The 17,850-nt window shown below is 42.5% G+C and overlaps 1 protein-coding gene across 1 annotated transcript; it reads left to right on the forward strand.

The window, feature by feature from the left end:
• The first annotated feature begins 2,483 nt into the window (after positions 1–2,483).
• LOC129811864 (calmodulin-1) lies at positions 2,484–14,816 on the forward strand. The gene is made up of 6 exons (XM_055863549.1): positions 2,484–2,600; positions 6,966–6,996; positions 7,484–7,627; positions 10,073–10,179; positions 12,959–13,094; positions 13,798–14,816. The coding sequence occupies exons 1-6, from the start codon at positions 2,598–2,600 to the stop codon at positions 13,824–13,826; spliced, it is 450 nt and encodes a 149-aa protein (XP_055719524.1). The 5' UTR covers positions 2,484–2,597; the 3' UTR covers positions 13,827–14,816.
• The last annotated feature ends 3,034 nt before the right edge of the window (positions 14,817–17,850 follow it).

Genomic DNA, 17,850 nt, shown 5'->3' on the forward strand with positions numbered 1-17,850 from the left:
TTCTGTCACAGAGAAAGGGAAATAACTGAATAACGATTAAACAATTGTATGATAATAACACAAATCTTGTTTCTGCTGGTTGTGTCTCATTGGCTTTCTCAGTGGCTCGCTGGTGGACAGAAAGAACATCGTTGGTGCAGAAACTTTGATTGCTCAGCCATTCTAGTTCAGAGGAGAGAGAGAGGAGGCATGTCTAATCAATAGCAATTAGTTCCCGCAGTGTCAATGGGTTTAGGGTTTTGCATTTTGGGGGGGACGTTAGCTATGTTACGAGCAGACTGTGTTACCGATGGCAAAGACACTTAGCTAGCTATAGTAAAATTGTGTTGGAAGCTATTTAGCTAACAAACTAGAGAAACTATCAAGCTGACTTTGACAGCGCTTTTAATACGTTCTGTCAAAGGCAGAAACGTTGCACTTGCGTTTACTTTCACTAGATCTATCTTTCGAAGTCCCGGGCCGTCACAGAAAGAGGTTCACACATCCACTAAACATAAATAAACATTTTCGTTATTACCTTTAGGTGCATTCTCAGGTTTTGTATTTGATAATCCTGCAAAAGATGGAAATAGAGCCATGTGTTGTTCTCCTCTGCATGTAAACAGTCGGATAAATATGACGTCATCCAGGAAGCGACTGTGGTTTGTTGGAGGGGTAGTAGCTATAATTTTAGGCTAAATCATGTTATCTTGAATGCACATTTTATGATTTAGTTTAGCCTATTCATCTTTGAGCATGAATCAATCAGTCACTTCCATAGACTGATTAAAGCGTGAATATTGTTGGGACTCATCGTTAATTCAATGGTTTGCCAGTCCATTGATTGTAAAATCAATCATAATTACTATTAAACAGTTTGTTTAGCCATAGTAAATCTTGATTTTTGTATCCAGTACTGGTCTAATTTAGAAAATAGACTTGGAATCAGCACAAGCTTTCTAATATTGTAATTCTCTATTCCTTCATCGAAACCCGTCATTTAAAATCCCGCGACTACATGTGCCGTGTATGTTTGCGGTGACCAATCGCCTATCACCACCACTCCTACCGAAAAACTAAAATCGAGCCTTTGCCAGGTGAGGAGGAAACATTTTGAGAAACTACAAAGACTGAAAGAAACGTCTTGTCGTAAGCAATTATTACAGTATTGCAAAAATACTCTGTGTTACAATGTAGACTGTCCGGTTACACCGTTTTCCAAAACTACTGAGGTAACATTAGGCGCCATTGCTTGACGCATTGCAGATCCAACGTAGCCAATCTTAGGCGTTCGTACAGTGAACAGAATATTGCAGGTCCACAGTAGCCAATGAGGAGCGCCGTCTCAAAGATAACCGCAATTTCTCCAGCGTCAACAAAGAGACAGGCCCGTGTGTTTTAAAGTATTCTTCCGCATAGATAAAACAGTGCGTTGCAAAAAGTAGAGCGCCCGTGTTCCAGCTCGAGCTCATCAGAAACCTGTCAATTCAAAGGCACGGGTTCCATTGAGTACTTTACAGTGCACAGACAGACATTTGTCGAAGTGAACGACAATCTGTACTGTTTGCCATATGACCAAAGCCGCTGCCACAACCTATTCTCTGCCTATGTCAACAATTTACAGGTTTTTTTGCAACTGTTTTTTTGTAAATATGACACCTTATATGTTAGGTTTTTTATTATCACAAACAGCATGCAGAATTGAGATACACAACCTAGTAATTATTTGCATACACTGATCAAAATACAAATGCATGAATTGAATATATGCTTTTCACTTTATTTGAGAATAACAAAGAATAGGCTATGATATTGAATATGGATCCCCTACTAAGGCATGCTCTCTATAATTTAATTATTCGAAGAAATTACAGATTTAGGATATCATGAAATCTTCTGGAAACAAGTTGGTTCTGAGTTTGCAAAACATTGGAAATAAATATTTTATTTTCACCAGTTGTATTACCAAGGAGTCCAACTATAAAACTCCATTATTGGTACATTTGTCAGTGACTGATATTGGGGAATGGATATGAATTCAATATCAATACACTTGCCTACTTCTGTTGCAGAGGTTTAAATGGTTAATTTGCCACGAAAACTTTTAATCACTTTGTGTTTATACTTTCCCAGCTCTTTCATCGGTTGAAATAAATCTCTATTATTCTCAGATTATCATTATCACCTTATGCACCAATAACATAATGTAATGCATATGTGTGCCTTTTCCTTTGAAATATAAATCTCTATCTGGTGCTGCTCATCTACAATGCAAAAATAAAGGAATGGCTGGTCAAATGTAGATGTATGAATAGTTGAGTGTGTAAGTAGCCTACTTTCACCATGTTGTGCTGTTGTGTGGTCAATAGCTTTTTTAGTGCCAATTAATCTCTACTAGGAAAGTTGATGCTGAGGAGTGAGGGATCCAGGCTGCCTGTCCTGCAGTGGGAAAATGCGGAAGTGAGTGAGGACGGTTTTCAGCGGCGGAGGAATACACCAAGCTATATAGACACAGATCGCGAGAGATACTCAACTTCAGCCCATCATTAGAGGTCCACGGGAGCTGGTCAGTCTCGTAGTCTAGTTTTAGAAAACCAACCCATCCAGCGCCGTCAGACATGGTAAGTATAATATTTTGTGATGCATTCGAAATATTATCCTTTTTAAGTCAAATATAATGAAAGGCAGGAATGCAAAGTTTGCCTGCAGAGGAGGATTCGCGTGAACCGTTGAACGGTTCGAGTGATCATGCGTCGATGCTGGCTTGTCAGATTGTTGGGTGTTATATCTTTGAGTATTGGAGGCTACAATTCATATTGTTCGGATATAAGACGCATGATAACTATTTTAAAAAGTTTATTTTTGGCTGATAATTGAGGCAATGGCTTCATCATGTCAGCGAGCCAGACCTAACTATACGCGTCCGTGAATCAGGCGCAGTTTCTGATTTTAATGTTTAACAAAATCGGTGTTATGAGCCGGTAGTGTTACGTGTTAATTAAGGTCATGTAACAGAAAATATGTGAGCTATCCAATTTTGATCAAACGGAAGCTGTGAAACCCTTGAGATTTCTGTCCTTTGCCACATGCACAGGCAGACGAACGAATGTAGCTATCTGTTGATGCTGTTCGAGGGACCTGTGCATGCTGCTGTGCCTACCGCACATCACCCCCCCCCCCCCCCCCCAGAAAACCACTATCATTCAGAATTATATAAATGATTAAATACATTTGACACGATGTTGCATTTTTTTCATTAGGCGATTTTGATCTGATTCAGCAATGCACTTGATCTTATAATTTGATATATTATCAATCTTTTTCAGGTTCTGTTACTAGTCTGAACGATGTAAATGTGTCGTTTCATGTATCTTTTGGCCTCAGGAGACAGCAGGGGAACCCCATCTATGGAATTATAGGCTACTTTGTGAACCAAACTCCATTAATATTCCAATCTGCTTATCCCACTTTTCAATGTTCATCAATGCTTACAAATCATTTATGGACTTGTTATTTTTATCACGCTTTCTGGTCATTTATGGACTCTTTATATAATCGAAAATGTAATCTGCGCCATTGTTATGTGTGAGATCGAAAGTGATGATATAGCCAACATGGTAATACTTTTAGAATAGCTGCCCTATCTCTGACAGGACATGCAGATGCTTGACTTATGCCTTGGTCTTATCACTTTTTATACACGAATGGAGAACAATGTATTGAATATCATGTGGTTTTCCGTTAGTAATTAACTCTACGGTTGTCACAGGAGGATCAACGTCAATGAGATTTCTCTCGCCTGCCTAAATTGCAGGGCTTAATTGTGTTGTATAAGCAGCCGGAGGACAGCGTGAAAACATTGATCTCTAAGTAAATGATGTTCTTGTGCTCAATGCACACATTGTTTCTCCGAAAGCATGGAAGGAATGTCTCCACCAAAGTGGTGATAACAAAGCTACTGATTGTAGACTCTGAATCAAGCCTTTCATATGGACACGCACATTAGTGTGCCCACTGGCCTGGGAACATTGGGTCCACTGTTTTGTCCCTTGCTCGGATGTTTGATTGGGTGTGGTGGGCAATCAGAAAATCTTTTTAGATGTGTGTGTTTGTTTGTGTGCTGCTGTGCTGTGAGGGTGTGAACGGAAAGATTGTGGGTCCTCTGTGCTCTCTGCTGTAGTTGTGGAGTCATTGACCCTTACACGGTGTCCTGTTGTGTGCCATGACCAGGAAATGAATGTGTGTTTCCATGCAGAAATGGCTAAAAGACAGACTCTGAGATTATCTGCTCTATTAGTTAGTATTTTGACACAATGTAGGAAAAATGCCTTGCACTGTGACTGGACTGTTTTTTGTTCTCGCTTTACTGGCATTGAATGGCCACGGGCTTTGTTAGTATACATGCAGGGTGACTGACTGTCTTAGCAGTGCCTCCCAACTCCGCGTGAGGACAACCAGCTCAAATTATATTATTTATCCCAAGTAGGGTAATTCTAACGCATTCTGTGACGAAAAGTTGCACATTTACCATGTTCATGCTATTTCCACAATAAGCAGCAATAACCAATGTGTTGAATATTTCTGCAAGAGATTGATGAGCAAGGGTGGGTTTGGTGTATGATCATATAGCTTAGTGGATTACTATGCCCCATGATATCACTGCACATTATATCACACGCTCATATGATGTGGTAGTGTCTGATTAACTCCATCCCTCTGCTACAGGCCTATGTGATGTGTTCAGGAGGAAAGTGGAGCTCAAGTCATGTGGGCAGAAACACAAACGGGACATAGCAGTGACAAGAAGCCTATCGCTCACAAACGTTTTTCTCTGTGGCACTACACTACCACCACATGGCCCTCGGGGACCACTTGTCAATGTTGTGTGAAAGTGGCAATACCACGCTGATCAGCAGCTATGCTGTTTTTAGTTCTCATATCGAGGCCAGATTCCTGGAGAGGCTGTGTGGCGCTTGTGAATCCAGGTCAGATTCCTGGCAGATGGGTGTGTGGCTGTGTGTATAGTGGTGTGAGTGTGTGTTTTAGGGGTCCTGTTCCCTGCCTGGGTTGCTGGAGGGAAGAAGGGTGTTCCTGGCTGGGGTCCTGTAGGCTGGGGCTGTACTGGGCTAGCCCTGAAGAGCCAGCAGGGGTAAGGAGGAGGACCTCCCCTCTGGGGACACTGCCAAAGAATACTGCTGATGGTTCAGAGAAACAAAGCCAAGGTATAGCTTAGATGAAAGCCAATATATCAGAGAGGGGTTAGTTGACAGCGACTGTACAATAGACCTGACACCTTGATGTGACAGTCAGCCACTGCCAGGCTCTGGGTGTTCTGTGTGTGGGGTGCTGCCAGACAGGGAGCCATCAGCATCTAGCCTCTGACCCTGGATGCTCTTTCTGTCCAACCAACCTGGTGGGGGGCCCTAAGCACCACGTGCCTGGGCTTTAATCATGGAAACGATCCTTCAGGGCCCCTTGTTGGTTTCTGTAACCATACCACCACGGTGACAGCCCAGATTGCGAGGTGGCGAAAAGCACAACACGATACATCAACCCCAGAGCTTCTGTTGAAACGACCCATGTGGAAGTTAGGATTCCCAAAGATATCCAAATACAGACAGCAGCCCCACGTTTGTTAGGCTGCCACTACAGTGGGAGGTAGCCAGTCAGTCACATCACTGCCACAGTAGCCTGCTTCAGGTCAGGTAAACCCTGCTTCACTATCGGTCAGTCTAGTCCTCCTCTCTGTCTGGTGCTAAGTTCAGCCAGCTGAGCCCCACTCCCAGAGACTTGACACCGCTCCCCACGTCTAGGAGCCAGAGACCTGACCAACATAGCTCCAGACAGGCAGGCTGAGGAGACATAAGAGAACCATGTTGCCCAAGAAGGCACCCTGCTACCGGGATGATGACTTGGTTTCTCTATCCATGGTGTATGAGCTTCTGGACCAGCAGCAGTTCTTCTACAAGGAGCTGATTGAGCAGCAGGAGAGGAACTTCAAGACCTTCTTACAAATGCTGGTGGACTCCATCAACAGTCGCATTGACAACGTGGTCAAAGAGGTCCAGGACATGAAGAACGGCCTGCATATTACCAAGACTGAACTGGTGGACGTCAGGCGCCAGGGCAACATAAATGCCAAGCGGGCAGAGTGCCTGGCTGAGGGGCTGGTGATTGTGCGGGAGGCCATGGATGCCCTCGCCTCCAAGGCTGGGGTGTTCGATGGAAAGCCGAAGAAGAGTAATCTATGTCTGGACAGCAAGCCAGACGCGAGGAAGGCAGACACCTGGCAGGACCAGCCTAAGGCAAAGAAGCTGGTGGCTGACCTCACCGACCTGCACTTTGGCGAGTTTCAGGTCCCCAAACTCTACTATGCCCTCTGTATGAATGATAGGGGAGCTGAAACTGGTTGCGTGATGAGGGATGCATGTGGTGTGTAAGCAGAAACACACGCTCTAGTCTAGATTAACCAGTTAGCCTACCCTTCTGTTGCTTTCTAATTGTAGGTCATTTTGGTCAGGACACCTGTGTAGTTGCATGAGTGATATCAGATTTTGTGGGAAACATGGCTGGTTTAGCTTGAAGTGTATATGATTCTGTGTAGGTGACTGTCAGTGTCTTAACTGTACTCCTGCATTGTGTGTATGTAGGCCAGGACTATATTAAATTCAAGTGGGGAATGCCTGGCCTCTCCTCCGTGGCATTAATGTGCAATGTAGCTCAGCAGTCACAGAGTAGAGACAGGCAGTCTGACCGTGTGTCTTCAACATCAGGTTACTGTATTCTCTGCTCTGCCTTAGATGGATCATTGCCTAGACTGTGTAGTATTGTATCTGTTGCTCGGAGGTGGACTGGGAAGGAGAAAGGAAGAAATGGGTCAGTTTTTCTGTAGTGCTGCTTGTGTTCGGTCTTCAATGGCTTTGTATTGTGACTGATCTTTTTTTTTTTTTATTCCTCCCCCCCCCCCCCCCCCCCCCCCTCCTCAGGCCGACCAACTAACAGAGGAGCAGATTGCCGGTAAACAGTTGAACGCACATGCACGCACACATTTCAGTTTTCAGCTGTGTATGAATATTTCATGTGAGTAAGGCATGTCAGCTAGCTCGCTCCGGATGGCTGATTGTCTGCCATTACATCCAGAGCAGGATTTACAGAGACCTAGCAGACATACCTGTGGTTGACGAGACGTTTTATCCACTCACCTTTACAATAAACAAATGTAATCCTTTCAAGCTGAGGCCATATCATAGCCCATGAGGTCAAACTGAGTTGTGATTTATTATTGCTTGAAAATGTCACTCAATCCAATGAACAAATGTAACCTAGATGAGATGGCCCGTACGTAAATTGTATGCACGCATGACTAAGTCGCTTTGGATAAGTGTCTGCTAAATGGCATACATTATGAGAAGTCAGTGACTGTCTAATCAAGTTGTTTTAATGTAGCTCAGCTGTGATCTTTCCTTATTTTGGACACAACTAACTGTTGCTGTCTTCTCTGCAGAGTTCAAGGAGGCGTTCTCCTTGTTCGATAAAGACGGCGATGGCACCATCACAACCAAAGAGCTGGGCACCGTTATGAGGTCGCTGGGACAGAACCCCACAGAGGCAGAGCTGCAGGACATGATCAACGAGGTCGACGCTGATGGTGAGTTCGTTCCACCTGCTACGGTGTAGGGTGAAGTTGCACCAGAATGTGCATTTTTCTCACTAATAGTTAAGGTTAGAGAAGAGAAAGCTGATCCTAGATGTGTACCTATGGGGAAACATCACTGTGGAGTGGATCCTACTAGGGTTGTAAAGTTCCCAGGATTTCCAGAAATCACCCTGTGGTGGATTCCTGCAAACTGGAGGGAATAAGCAAGAAAGGAATTTCTGTAAAAGCTGGGAATTTTAAGCAAGACCGAAGTACTGCTCCATCTCCTTGGGCTATGTTATAATGCAGATGTGGGTGTGTTCAGTCACTTCTCTGCTCTCCCTTCTGGAAGTCAACCCAACAGTGATGAACATTGATTCTTATTGATAGAGTTATTGACAAGTTTATCCACGGCCTAACTTAGTGCTGGGAGTACTTGCATTGATTATAATGACTGACTGTCACTATTTAGGTCAGTCAGACCTAGCGACTGCCTGCAACAAAGCCAGTTGAATAATGGCAGCAGGTAATAATGGCCTGGTGAAATCCATGACATAATCCACTCTGAGCTCTGCTCTGCTGGGATGCACATTCTCTGAGGGCCCAGGGAAGGAGCTCAGAGCAGCCGCGGTACACCCTGTTTACACACACGGTAGTACCCGTCCATTCACTCAATGGGGAAGTTGAAACACCCAGTCTGTGCGTTATACATGAGGGACTCGGCCCACCCTGTATATAGAATGTAACACACACACACACACACACACACACACACACACTGGGGAACAGTCAGTCTGTACTATACTGCCCTGTATATGTAATGGAATGATATATACAATTGAAGTCGGAAGTTTACATACACGTAGGTTGGAGTCATTAAAACTACTTTTTCAACCACGCCAAAACTACAGTTTGTTAACAAGAAATTTGTGGAAAGTCGGTTAGGACGTCTACTTTGTGCATGACACAAGTAATTTTTCCAACAATTGTTTAGACAGATTTTTTTCACTTCACTGTATCACAATTTCAGTAGGTCAGAAGTTTACATACACTAAGTTGACTGCCTTTTAAACAGCTTAGAAAAATCCAGAAAATGATGTCATGGCGTTAGAAGATTCTGATTGGCTAATTGACATAATTTGAGTCAATTGGAGGTGTACCTGTGGATATATTTCAAGGCCTACTTTCAAACTCAGTGCCTCTTTGCAATCCGAAGAACACCATCCCAGCCGTGAAGCACAGGTGTGGCAGCATCATGTTGTGGGGGTGCTTTGCTGCAGGAGGGACTGGTGCACTTCACAAAGTAGATGGCATCATGAGGATGGAAAATTGTGGATATATTGACGCAACATCTCAAGACATCAATCAGGAAGTTAAAGCTTGGTCGCAAATGGGTCTTCCAAATGGACAATGACCCCAAGCATACTTCCAAAGTTGTGGCAAAATGGCTTAAGGACTACAAAGTTAAGGTATTGGAGTGGCCATCACAAAGCCCTGACCTCAATCCTATGGAAAATGTGGGCAGAACTGAAAAAGCGTGTGTGAGCAAGGAGGCCTACAAACCTGACTCAGTTACACCAGCTCTGTCAGGGGAATGGGCCAGAATTCACCCAACTTATTGTGGGAAGCTTGTGGAAGTCTACCTGAAACGTTTGACCCAAGTTCAACAATTTTAAATACAATGCTACCAAATACTAATTGAGTGTATGCAAACTTCTGACCCATTGGGAATGTGATGAAATATATAAAAGCTGAAATAAATAATTCTCTCTACTATTCTGACATTTCACATTCTTAAAATAAAGTGGTAATCCTAACTGACCTAAGACGGGGAATTTTTACTAGGATTAAATGTCAGGCATTGTGAAACTGAGTTTAAATGTATTTGGCTAAGCCTGGGGTGAACTTCCGACTTCAACTGTATATATCATACACACAGACCAAGCGAACAAGGACATGTGGAGTGGAGAACAGAACAGACATGCATTAATTAACTGGGGAACTGTATGTCAGGAGGGAACAGCTCTGTGCTCAGAGGAATGGTCTTAACCAGGAATCACACACATGATCACATACAAACTCACTCCGCTGTACCTGGAGCCCCCCCCTCCCCGTCACACACACACTCTTGACGAGCCAAGACTAATCCAGGTTAAATGTGATCGGTGTTGGTGTGAGTGTCTGCTCCAAAGGGTTTAGTCAGGCCCCCTGAAGTTCTGATCCAGTGACCTTCACCTCTCTCTGTGATCCTGTCATGGCTCCCTTTTGCTTTGCATTAGAGACAGCTCAACCCCTTCCAGAGCCTGTTGTAGTGGTACACAGCCCACTCTGGACCACGCATGGCCCACTGTGACAGGGGCTTAAATCCCTGATAAGCAACTTTCAATTATTTCTGTCTAAAGTTTTTTTTTTTTATATATATATAAAAAAAAAAAGCTTTTCTTTCTTCCCCCACAGGCAACGGCACCATTGATTTCCCCGAGTTCCTCACTATGATGGCCAGGAAAATGAAGGACACAGACAGCGAGGAGGAGATTCGCGAGGCGTTCAGGGTATTCGACAAGGTAAGGATAGTGCCAGCCGTGTGGTGTGTTAGGGCTGGGCGACATGGCCAAAATATTATGTCACATTTGTTTTTTAAAAATTGACTTTATTTTAGTTTTTGAATAATAAAAGTTGTACATTTGCTTTATGAGTAGTGAGTGATCCTAGGCTGGCAACATATATACATTCTAAGTGATTTAGATGAGTCTTCATTCTGATTTTGTTTTATACTGTTCAATTCAACCAAAACAAATTTCAGCACTTATCATTTCTGCATTTCCTGCACTCTAATTGCAGTGGTGGAAAAAGTACCCAATTGTCATACTTGAGAATAATTTAAAGATAAGTTAATAGAAAATTACTCAAGTAAAATTCACCCAGTAAAATACTAGAGTAAACGTATTTGGTTTTAAATGTACTTAAGTATCAAAAGTTTAACTCATTTCAAATTCCTTATATTAAGCAAACCAGATGGCACCATTTTGATTTTGATTTACGGATAGCCAGGGGCACACCAACACTCAGACATTTACAAACAAAGCATTTGTGTTAGTGAGTCATCCAGATCAGAGGCAGTAGATGACCAGGAATGTTCTCTTAAAGTGTGTGAATTGGACCATTTTCCTGTCCTGCTAAGCATTCAAAATGTAACAAGTACTTTTAGGTGTCGGGGGAAAATGGATGGAGTTAAAAGTACAGTGTTTTCTTTAGGAATGTAGTGAAGTTAAAGTTATCAAAAATAGTAATGTACAGATACCAAAAAAGTAAAGGGTCTGAATGCTTATGCAAATGTGATATTTCAGGGTGTTTTTTTTTTTTTTAAATAAATTGGCAACCATTTCTACAAGCCTGTTTTTGCTTTCACATTATGGGGTATTGTGTGCAAATTGGGGGGGGGGGGCTATTTAATCAATTTAAGAATAAGGCTGCTGGAGAAGTCAATGGGTCTGAATACTTTCCAAATGCACAGTTTTATTTTATTTTATATATATATATATATATATATATATATATATATATATATATATATATATATATATATATGTAAAAGCCCTACCGATCATATAATATATAGCGAGCCTGGAATAATTATATATATATATATATACACACACTCTCTCTTTGTCAAGCAGTGTATGATCGGTAGGACTGTCCCAACGAAATAAAAATCTTGGTCGACCAAGAGTTCTTTCCACCATCAATTGGTTAAAATGTGTGTTTTTCCATATTGACACATCCTACTTGTTTTTAATCAACTATATGCACTGCGCTTGTCTGATTCTTTAAGTGAACTGTTTTGAAATAATTAAGACTCACACAAATGCCTAGAGGCGGTCTGACCAGCAATTGATTTGATTGACTTAAACTTTTTTTCTTTTTTTTTGAAAGCCAGCGAGTTACTGTGTGACTAGCACCCTTTGTTACCAAAATCCCTAATTTGTTAAGGGAAAAACAACATTCTCTATTCCCTCAACCCTTGCTCCCTCTATGTGATACATACATGTATCTCATGCATGTCGCCATGAACTGTAACACGTGACAGCAAAATGGACATGAAAAATACATTTGAAATGGCAGAATGTTTACTGGTTGCTCAGGAGGTAAAGGGGAAGTCAGATGTGTAATTTGACTAGTTGTGGAAAATACTGGAGGTCAAGAGAATGGTAAGGAGCAAGTGCTGCGTGCATAGTATGTGTGCCAAACAGATACTGTATAGGTGACAATATAATTTGACTGGTTGGAACAATGTAAATAACACTACATAAATTATAAGCTTACCAGAGTCTAATGTTTTTTTTGTTAAGCCTATTATTAGAGCAAAGACTAAACAATTGAATGCAATTTACGAAATGGAACGGTTTATTGTATAAGCTTATTATTCCAGGCTCGCTTTATTGTAAAAATAAAATGCTTGATTGCATTTCAAATCATGAATGCTGTGTGAGAACATGTACAAATGAATGATTGATACAGTAGCCTGTATAGGCCCAAGTTACGGTATTTATACTAGACAGGATGCACTCTTAGACCTACAGCTCAATGGTGGTTATACAAGGCTGCTATACTAAGCCTAAAGCCAGGCACATTTAACAGTCAGGCTATTGATTATAGTCCTAATACATTTTCTTTGACAATTTAAGGCAAGGGCTGTTTTCTCATCTCTTAACTCTGCTGCCTCCACCACATTGTTCTCAACACCAATATGCTTGCTAACTTTGCTATTATGCACTTAGCAACATGGGCTAGGAAAAGGGGCCCATTCAACAGCGCACTGATGTGCTTCAGAACCGTGGACAGTGGCCCCTATCCAAAGCGGGAGAAAATGCGTTTGTTATAAAATATATATTTTAAAATTTGTTGCACCATTGTGACTACATAATATATAACCATATACAATGTCTTAGACTGATGAACCGTGTCATCCAAACAGCATCCACAATGGAGCAGTCCACTCAGGCATGCGTCAATCAGACAGATCTTTGCCACTGCTTGACCCAAAGAAATCTCGGACGACCAACGGCCTATTGACCGTCAACTAAATGGGGTTAGCCCTAATGATCAGTGATATCATGTATGGTTGCTCTTTCTGCATACGCAGTTACAAGGTAGTCCCTTTTGTAAAAATACTTTCATGGCTTTGTTCCAATATCCACACTAGTGTACTGTGACACGTAGCATGCATGCCAGTCCTAGTGAGCGTACTGCAAGCATACATTAAATTAGTATGGTAAAGTCCCTTTGGAAAAGGCTGGTGTGTTTGCCGTAAGATGTCACACGCTCACCACCTCTCCCTTGCAGGATGGGAATGGCTACATCAGTGCAGCAGAGCTCCGTCACGTCATGACAAACCTGGGAGAGAAGTTAACAGACGAGGAGGTCGATGAGATGATCAGAGAAGCCGACATTGACGGAGACGGACAGGTCAACTATGAAGGTAAGAAGAGGACAGTGCTTCGTTCTGCTGTGTAGGAGTGTACAGTAGATCTCAGCAGTGTCCCTATGGGGGCCTGTAGTCAGTAGAGCTGTCACCCACGAACTCATACTCGCATGCTACTGTACAGCCAGTCTTGGTTTTCTGCCGCTCCCCTCATCCCTTTCTACAGCTCCAATTCCTCTCTTTTCTGATCCCTTTCTACTACCTGATCCCACTCTCGTCCCCCTCTTCTCTCACTTTCTAGCGCCCTGATCCCTTTCTACCATCCCAATTGTTTTATTTCTCCTCATCCCTTTTCTATTGCCCTGATCCTCTTCTAATTTTCTGCTGCCTGATCCCTCTTCACTCTACCACTCTCATCCCCCTCATTATTTTCTACTGCCTGATTGCCCCTCTTCTCCTTTTTACCGTCCTGATCCCCCTCTCTTCACTCAACTGCGACCACCCTCTTTTCTCATCCTATTACTGCCCGATCCACCTGTTCTGTCATCCTGATCCCTTTCTTATAGAATTGGTCCATCTCTCTAATGGGATATTTGGCTTACGTAAACAGTCTTCATGATGATTCATTTAAGTGTATTATGATTTGTCTTTGACATTTTTTTTTATTGTCTGGATCTGACATGTAATTGCTGCCTTGATCAGTGGTTGGTTGTTTTCTTCATTCTCCTAATGTGTTTTTGTTTTGTTCTTTTGTTCACAGAATTTGTACAAATGATGACAGCAAAATGAAGCTCCCCTACCTTTCTCCTGACCTTAGAAGACAAAAAAAATCAGTCAAATGTTTTACTTACCTCTTGCAAAAATATACATTTATTCATACTGTTTCTGTATAGAAAACATAACTGAATGTTGAAAAATGAAAAAATCTGTCCACATAAAAGTAAAAATAAATACAAATTAAAAAAATAATAATGATAAACATTATCTGCATGTACTGGTTAGTGGTCCTGTCCCCAAAGATGAGTTAGACATCAGTAATAACAGAAATAATACCTGTAAACAAAACCGTCAACAACTAAAGAAAGCACTTGGCGAACTGCTTATTGGTTCCAGTTGCTAATGGTAACGTTTGGGCTGGCCAATCGTCTTCTTTTCTTTTCCTGTTTCTGTTCTTCATGCATGCAGCTTGAGACTGACGACGCAGTCTAGCCAATGGGCTCACTCTGATTCCACAGCGGTGTCGAGGGTACCGCCGTGGGGTTTTGGTACAGTCTATGTTGAGAGAAAGAGAAGAGCTCGGATGGGATATGGGGGGGGCATACTAAACTCGCATAGAGATGAAATGAATGGGACCTTTGCAGTTTGCTTAATTACAAAAATATATTTTTAAGAAAATGATCGTTTAAAAAAATTATCATTTTAGAATTGTTTGGCATGTTGGGAATATTTGGATTTCTGTTTCCTTGTTATGCGTTGAACTTTGGGTATGATTCGAGGGGGTAGGAGGTGAGCTGGAGAGTCTGGTTTTTCCGGACTCTATTTACCTGCTAGGGGAAGTCTTTTTGGCAAGGAAACGCGGTTGTATCGTCAATGTTTTTATCTTCTGTTTCTCGACTCTGACCATGGTTGAGTGTGGGTTTTAATCGATCTACAGTGCATCTAGGGTCTTCAACACCTGAGTCTTCTCTAGACTGTTCATCTTGAGTTCAGTTTAGTTCATTCCAAGTTGTACATGCTAGTCTTTTAATTTTTTTTTCCAATAAAAGACCATGAACTTAACCTTAACTCCTTTCCTTTATGTGTGTGTGCATGATGCGTGCGGATCTGTTTGTTGTGAAGGAATTGTATTACATTTAGAATAGGACCGGTTTGATAACCCAAATATATATCTCATGCTGTCCTTCAACTTATTAATGCTCACCCTGCTTCTTCACTGACATTAATTATCCATTCTGATAATTGCCTGACCTATGATTTGATGACTGGCATCTAATTTTAGATACAGCCCACGTTTCATTTTATTATATCAGAAACCTGAAGGAGATCACTATCTGGGAAGTTAAGTGGCTGAATGGGTTTGGTGCGAACCCCCCCCCCCCCCCCCCACCTGTTCATTTGGCAGTACCCCCTCCACCCTATACCAGATGTCGACACGTTAGCTTGAAACGAATGGCTGTCCTAAAAGTCTTGCAACGATCCTGAGCTGAGCCTGCTTCCCTTCCCAGCCAACCAAATCTACCGCTCACTGCTGCCTATACTCTAGGAACCACTTACAGCAGAGAATGAGCTAGACTGGGATCACCATAGCAACACGTATCTTTTTTGGGAGCTGTGTTACTCAATATGATTACGTGTTGTGTTTCATGAGGACTTCACTTTTCCAAGCAGAGCGGTCGGCTGTCGAGAGCGTCTTCCTTCACAGAGAGAGAGCGAGACCGAGGGTTGCCAAGCAACAGCAGTGGAGGGCCCATGCTGGGGCTGGGATGACGGATTTGAAAAGGCACGTGGGAGTTTGGAAAGGGAGAAATGGAGAATATTTATCTGCTGTTGTATAGGGCTCTCGGCACACAAAGCCACGGAATCAATTGATTTTCCCACCCCTCCCAGTGATGTAGGGAAGCATATGTGTCTCCCTGCTTCCAGTGATGTAATCAGACCGGTTTATTAATGTCCTCCTTTTCAGAAGTGCTGCTGGTAATCTCCCCCACGTACTGCTCAACCCCAGTCATCGTTCCTCAACATGTAGCTGAGAGCGGCAAAGGCTTGAAGACAGCTACATACAGTTGGCCAATTAGGGAAGATGTAGACAACCATGGATGGGCATTTCTCTGCCTTGTGTCCGTGTTCACTTGAGCTGTGCTGTAGTGTGTGTACTGGCTGCTGTGCTGTTCAGTGGTGGGGAACGGAGCGCAATGACAGGCGCGTGGGGGGGTTCTCAGCGTGGCGTGCCGGCGGCCCACACCTCTTGGCCCCTCTGACAAGCAGCCCGTGACCCGACGTTTGTGTCAACTGATCATTTCAGCTTCCCTGTCTGAGGCCGGTTAGCAAACCCAGGGAGAGAATTCAGACCTGTAAAGCAGATATGGTGAGAGGTTATGATTGGCACTAACAATGTCTTCCTCTGAACACACACACACACACCCTAATGAGCTCCACCATGGCTGTTTGACCGACTGGAAACATTTATTTTCTGAAAGGTCGAAAGGAGTGTACTAGCCATTATTTTCCCAGAAAAGCACAAAAATGGGTCCATTAATCTGTTTGTGTCAAGCTGGATCAGATCCTCCTATGGAAGATGACTTGACAACACTCTCACTAGGTTTGGTCCTAACACAAATATAGAGAACGCACATCTGATAACTTGCAGGTGCTGGGTACAAAACATTAATGAAATTAAGATGGAGACCAATACACTGATGAATGCTCCTGTAGTTTATTGTAAAATGTTTCGAACTAAACCTAACATGCTGACCAGACCGGCTCCATCGTGCCCAGATGTGTTCATGACACGCCGGTTTAAATACGAAAACTGTGAACCAACTATATTCATTTGGGGACAGGTTGAAACACACAAACATTCATGGGCATTTAGCTTGCTTGCTGTTGCTAGCTAATTTGTCCTTGATAATAATATATGTACTCTACCAGTTAAAAGTTTAGTGTAAATTAGAAATGTCCTTGTTTTCCATGAAAACATACATGAAATGAGTTGCAAAATGAATAGAAAATATAGTCTAGATGTTGACAAGGTTATAAATAATGATTTTTGAACTTTGCTTTTGTCAAAGAATCCTCCATTTGCAGCAATTACAGCCTTGCAGAGCTTTGGCATTCTAGTTGTCAATTTGTTGAGGTAATCTGAAGAGATTTCACCCCATGCTTCCTGAAACACCTCCCCCAAATTGTATTGGCTTGATGGGCACTTCTTACGTACCATACTGTCAAGCTGCTCTCACAAAAGCTCAATAGGGTTGGGATCCGATGACTGCTGGCCACTTCATTATAGACAGAATATCAGCTGACTGCTTCTTCCCTAAATAGTTATTGCATAGTTTGGAGCTGTGCTTTGGGTCATTGTCCTGTTGTAGGAGGAAATTTGCTCCAATTAAGCGCCATCAACAGAATATGGCGTTGCAAAATGGAGAGATAGCCTTCCTTCTTCAAGATCCCTTTTACCATGTATAAATCTCCCACTTTACCACCATCAAAGCACCCCCAGACCATCACATTGCCTCCACCATGCTTGACAGATGGCGTCAAGCGCTCCTCCAGCATCTTTAAATATTTTCTGTGTCTCACGAATGTTCCTCTTTGTGATCCGAACACCTCAAACTTAGATTCGTCTGTCCATAACACTTTTTTTCCAATCTTCCTCTCTCCAGTGTCTGTGTTCTTTGGCCCATCTTAATCTTTTCTTTTTATTGGCCAGTCTGAGATATGGCTTCTTCTTTGCAACTTTGCCTAGAAGGCCAGCATCCCGGAGTCGCCTCTTCACTGTTGAGACTGGTGTTTTGCGGCTACTATTTAATGAAGCTGCCAGTTGAGGACTTTAGAGGCGTCTGTTTCTCAAACTGGACACTCTAATGTACTTGTCCTCTTGCTCAGTTGTGCACCGGGGCCTCCCACTCTTTCTATTCTGGTTAGATCCAGTTTGCACTGTTCTGTGAAGGGAGTAGTACACAGCGTTGTACGAGATCTTCAGTTTCTTGGCAATTTCTCGCATGGAATAGCCTTCATTTCTCAGAACAAGAATAGACTGATGAGTTTCATAAGAAAGTTATTTGTTTTTGACCATTTTGAGCCTGTAATCGAA

The sequence above is a fragment of the Salvelinus fontinalis genome, chromosome 15 (genome assembly GCF_029448725.1).
Source record: "Salvelinus fontinalis isolate EN_2023a chromosome 15, ASM2944872v1, whole genome shotgun sequence".
Lineage (NCBI taxonomy): Eukaryota > Metazoa > Chordata > Actinopteri > Salmoniformes > Salmonidae > Salvelinus > Salvelinus fontinalis.

Bases quoted from the DNA above. Each gene is read 5' to 3' on its own strand.
- LOC129811864 (XM_055863549.1), top strand. The intron at 6,997-7,483 runs GTAAACAGTTGA...TCTTCTCTGCAG, and splicing joins AACAGAGGAGCAGATTGCCG to AGTTCAAGGAGGCGTTCTCC. The intron at 10,180-12,958 runs GTAAGGATAGTG...TCTCCCTTGCAG, and splicing joins CGTTCAGGGTATTCGACAAG to GATGGGAATGGCTACATCAG.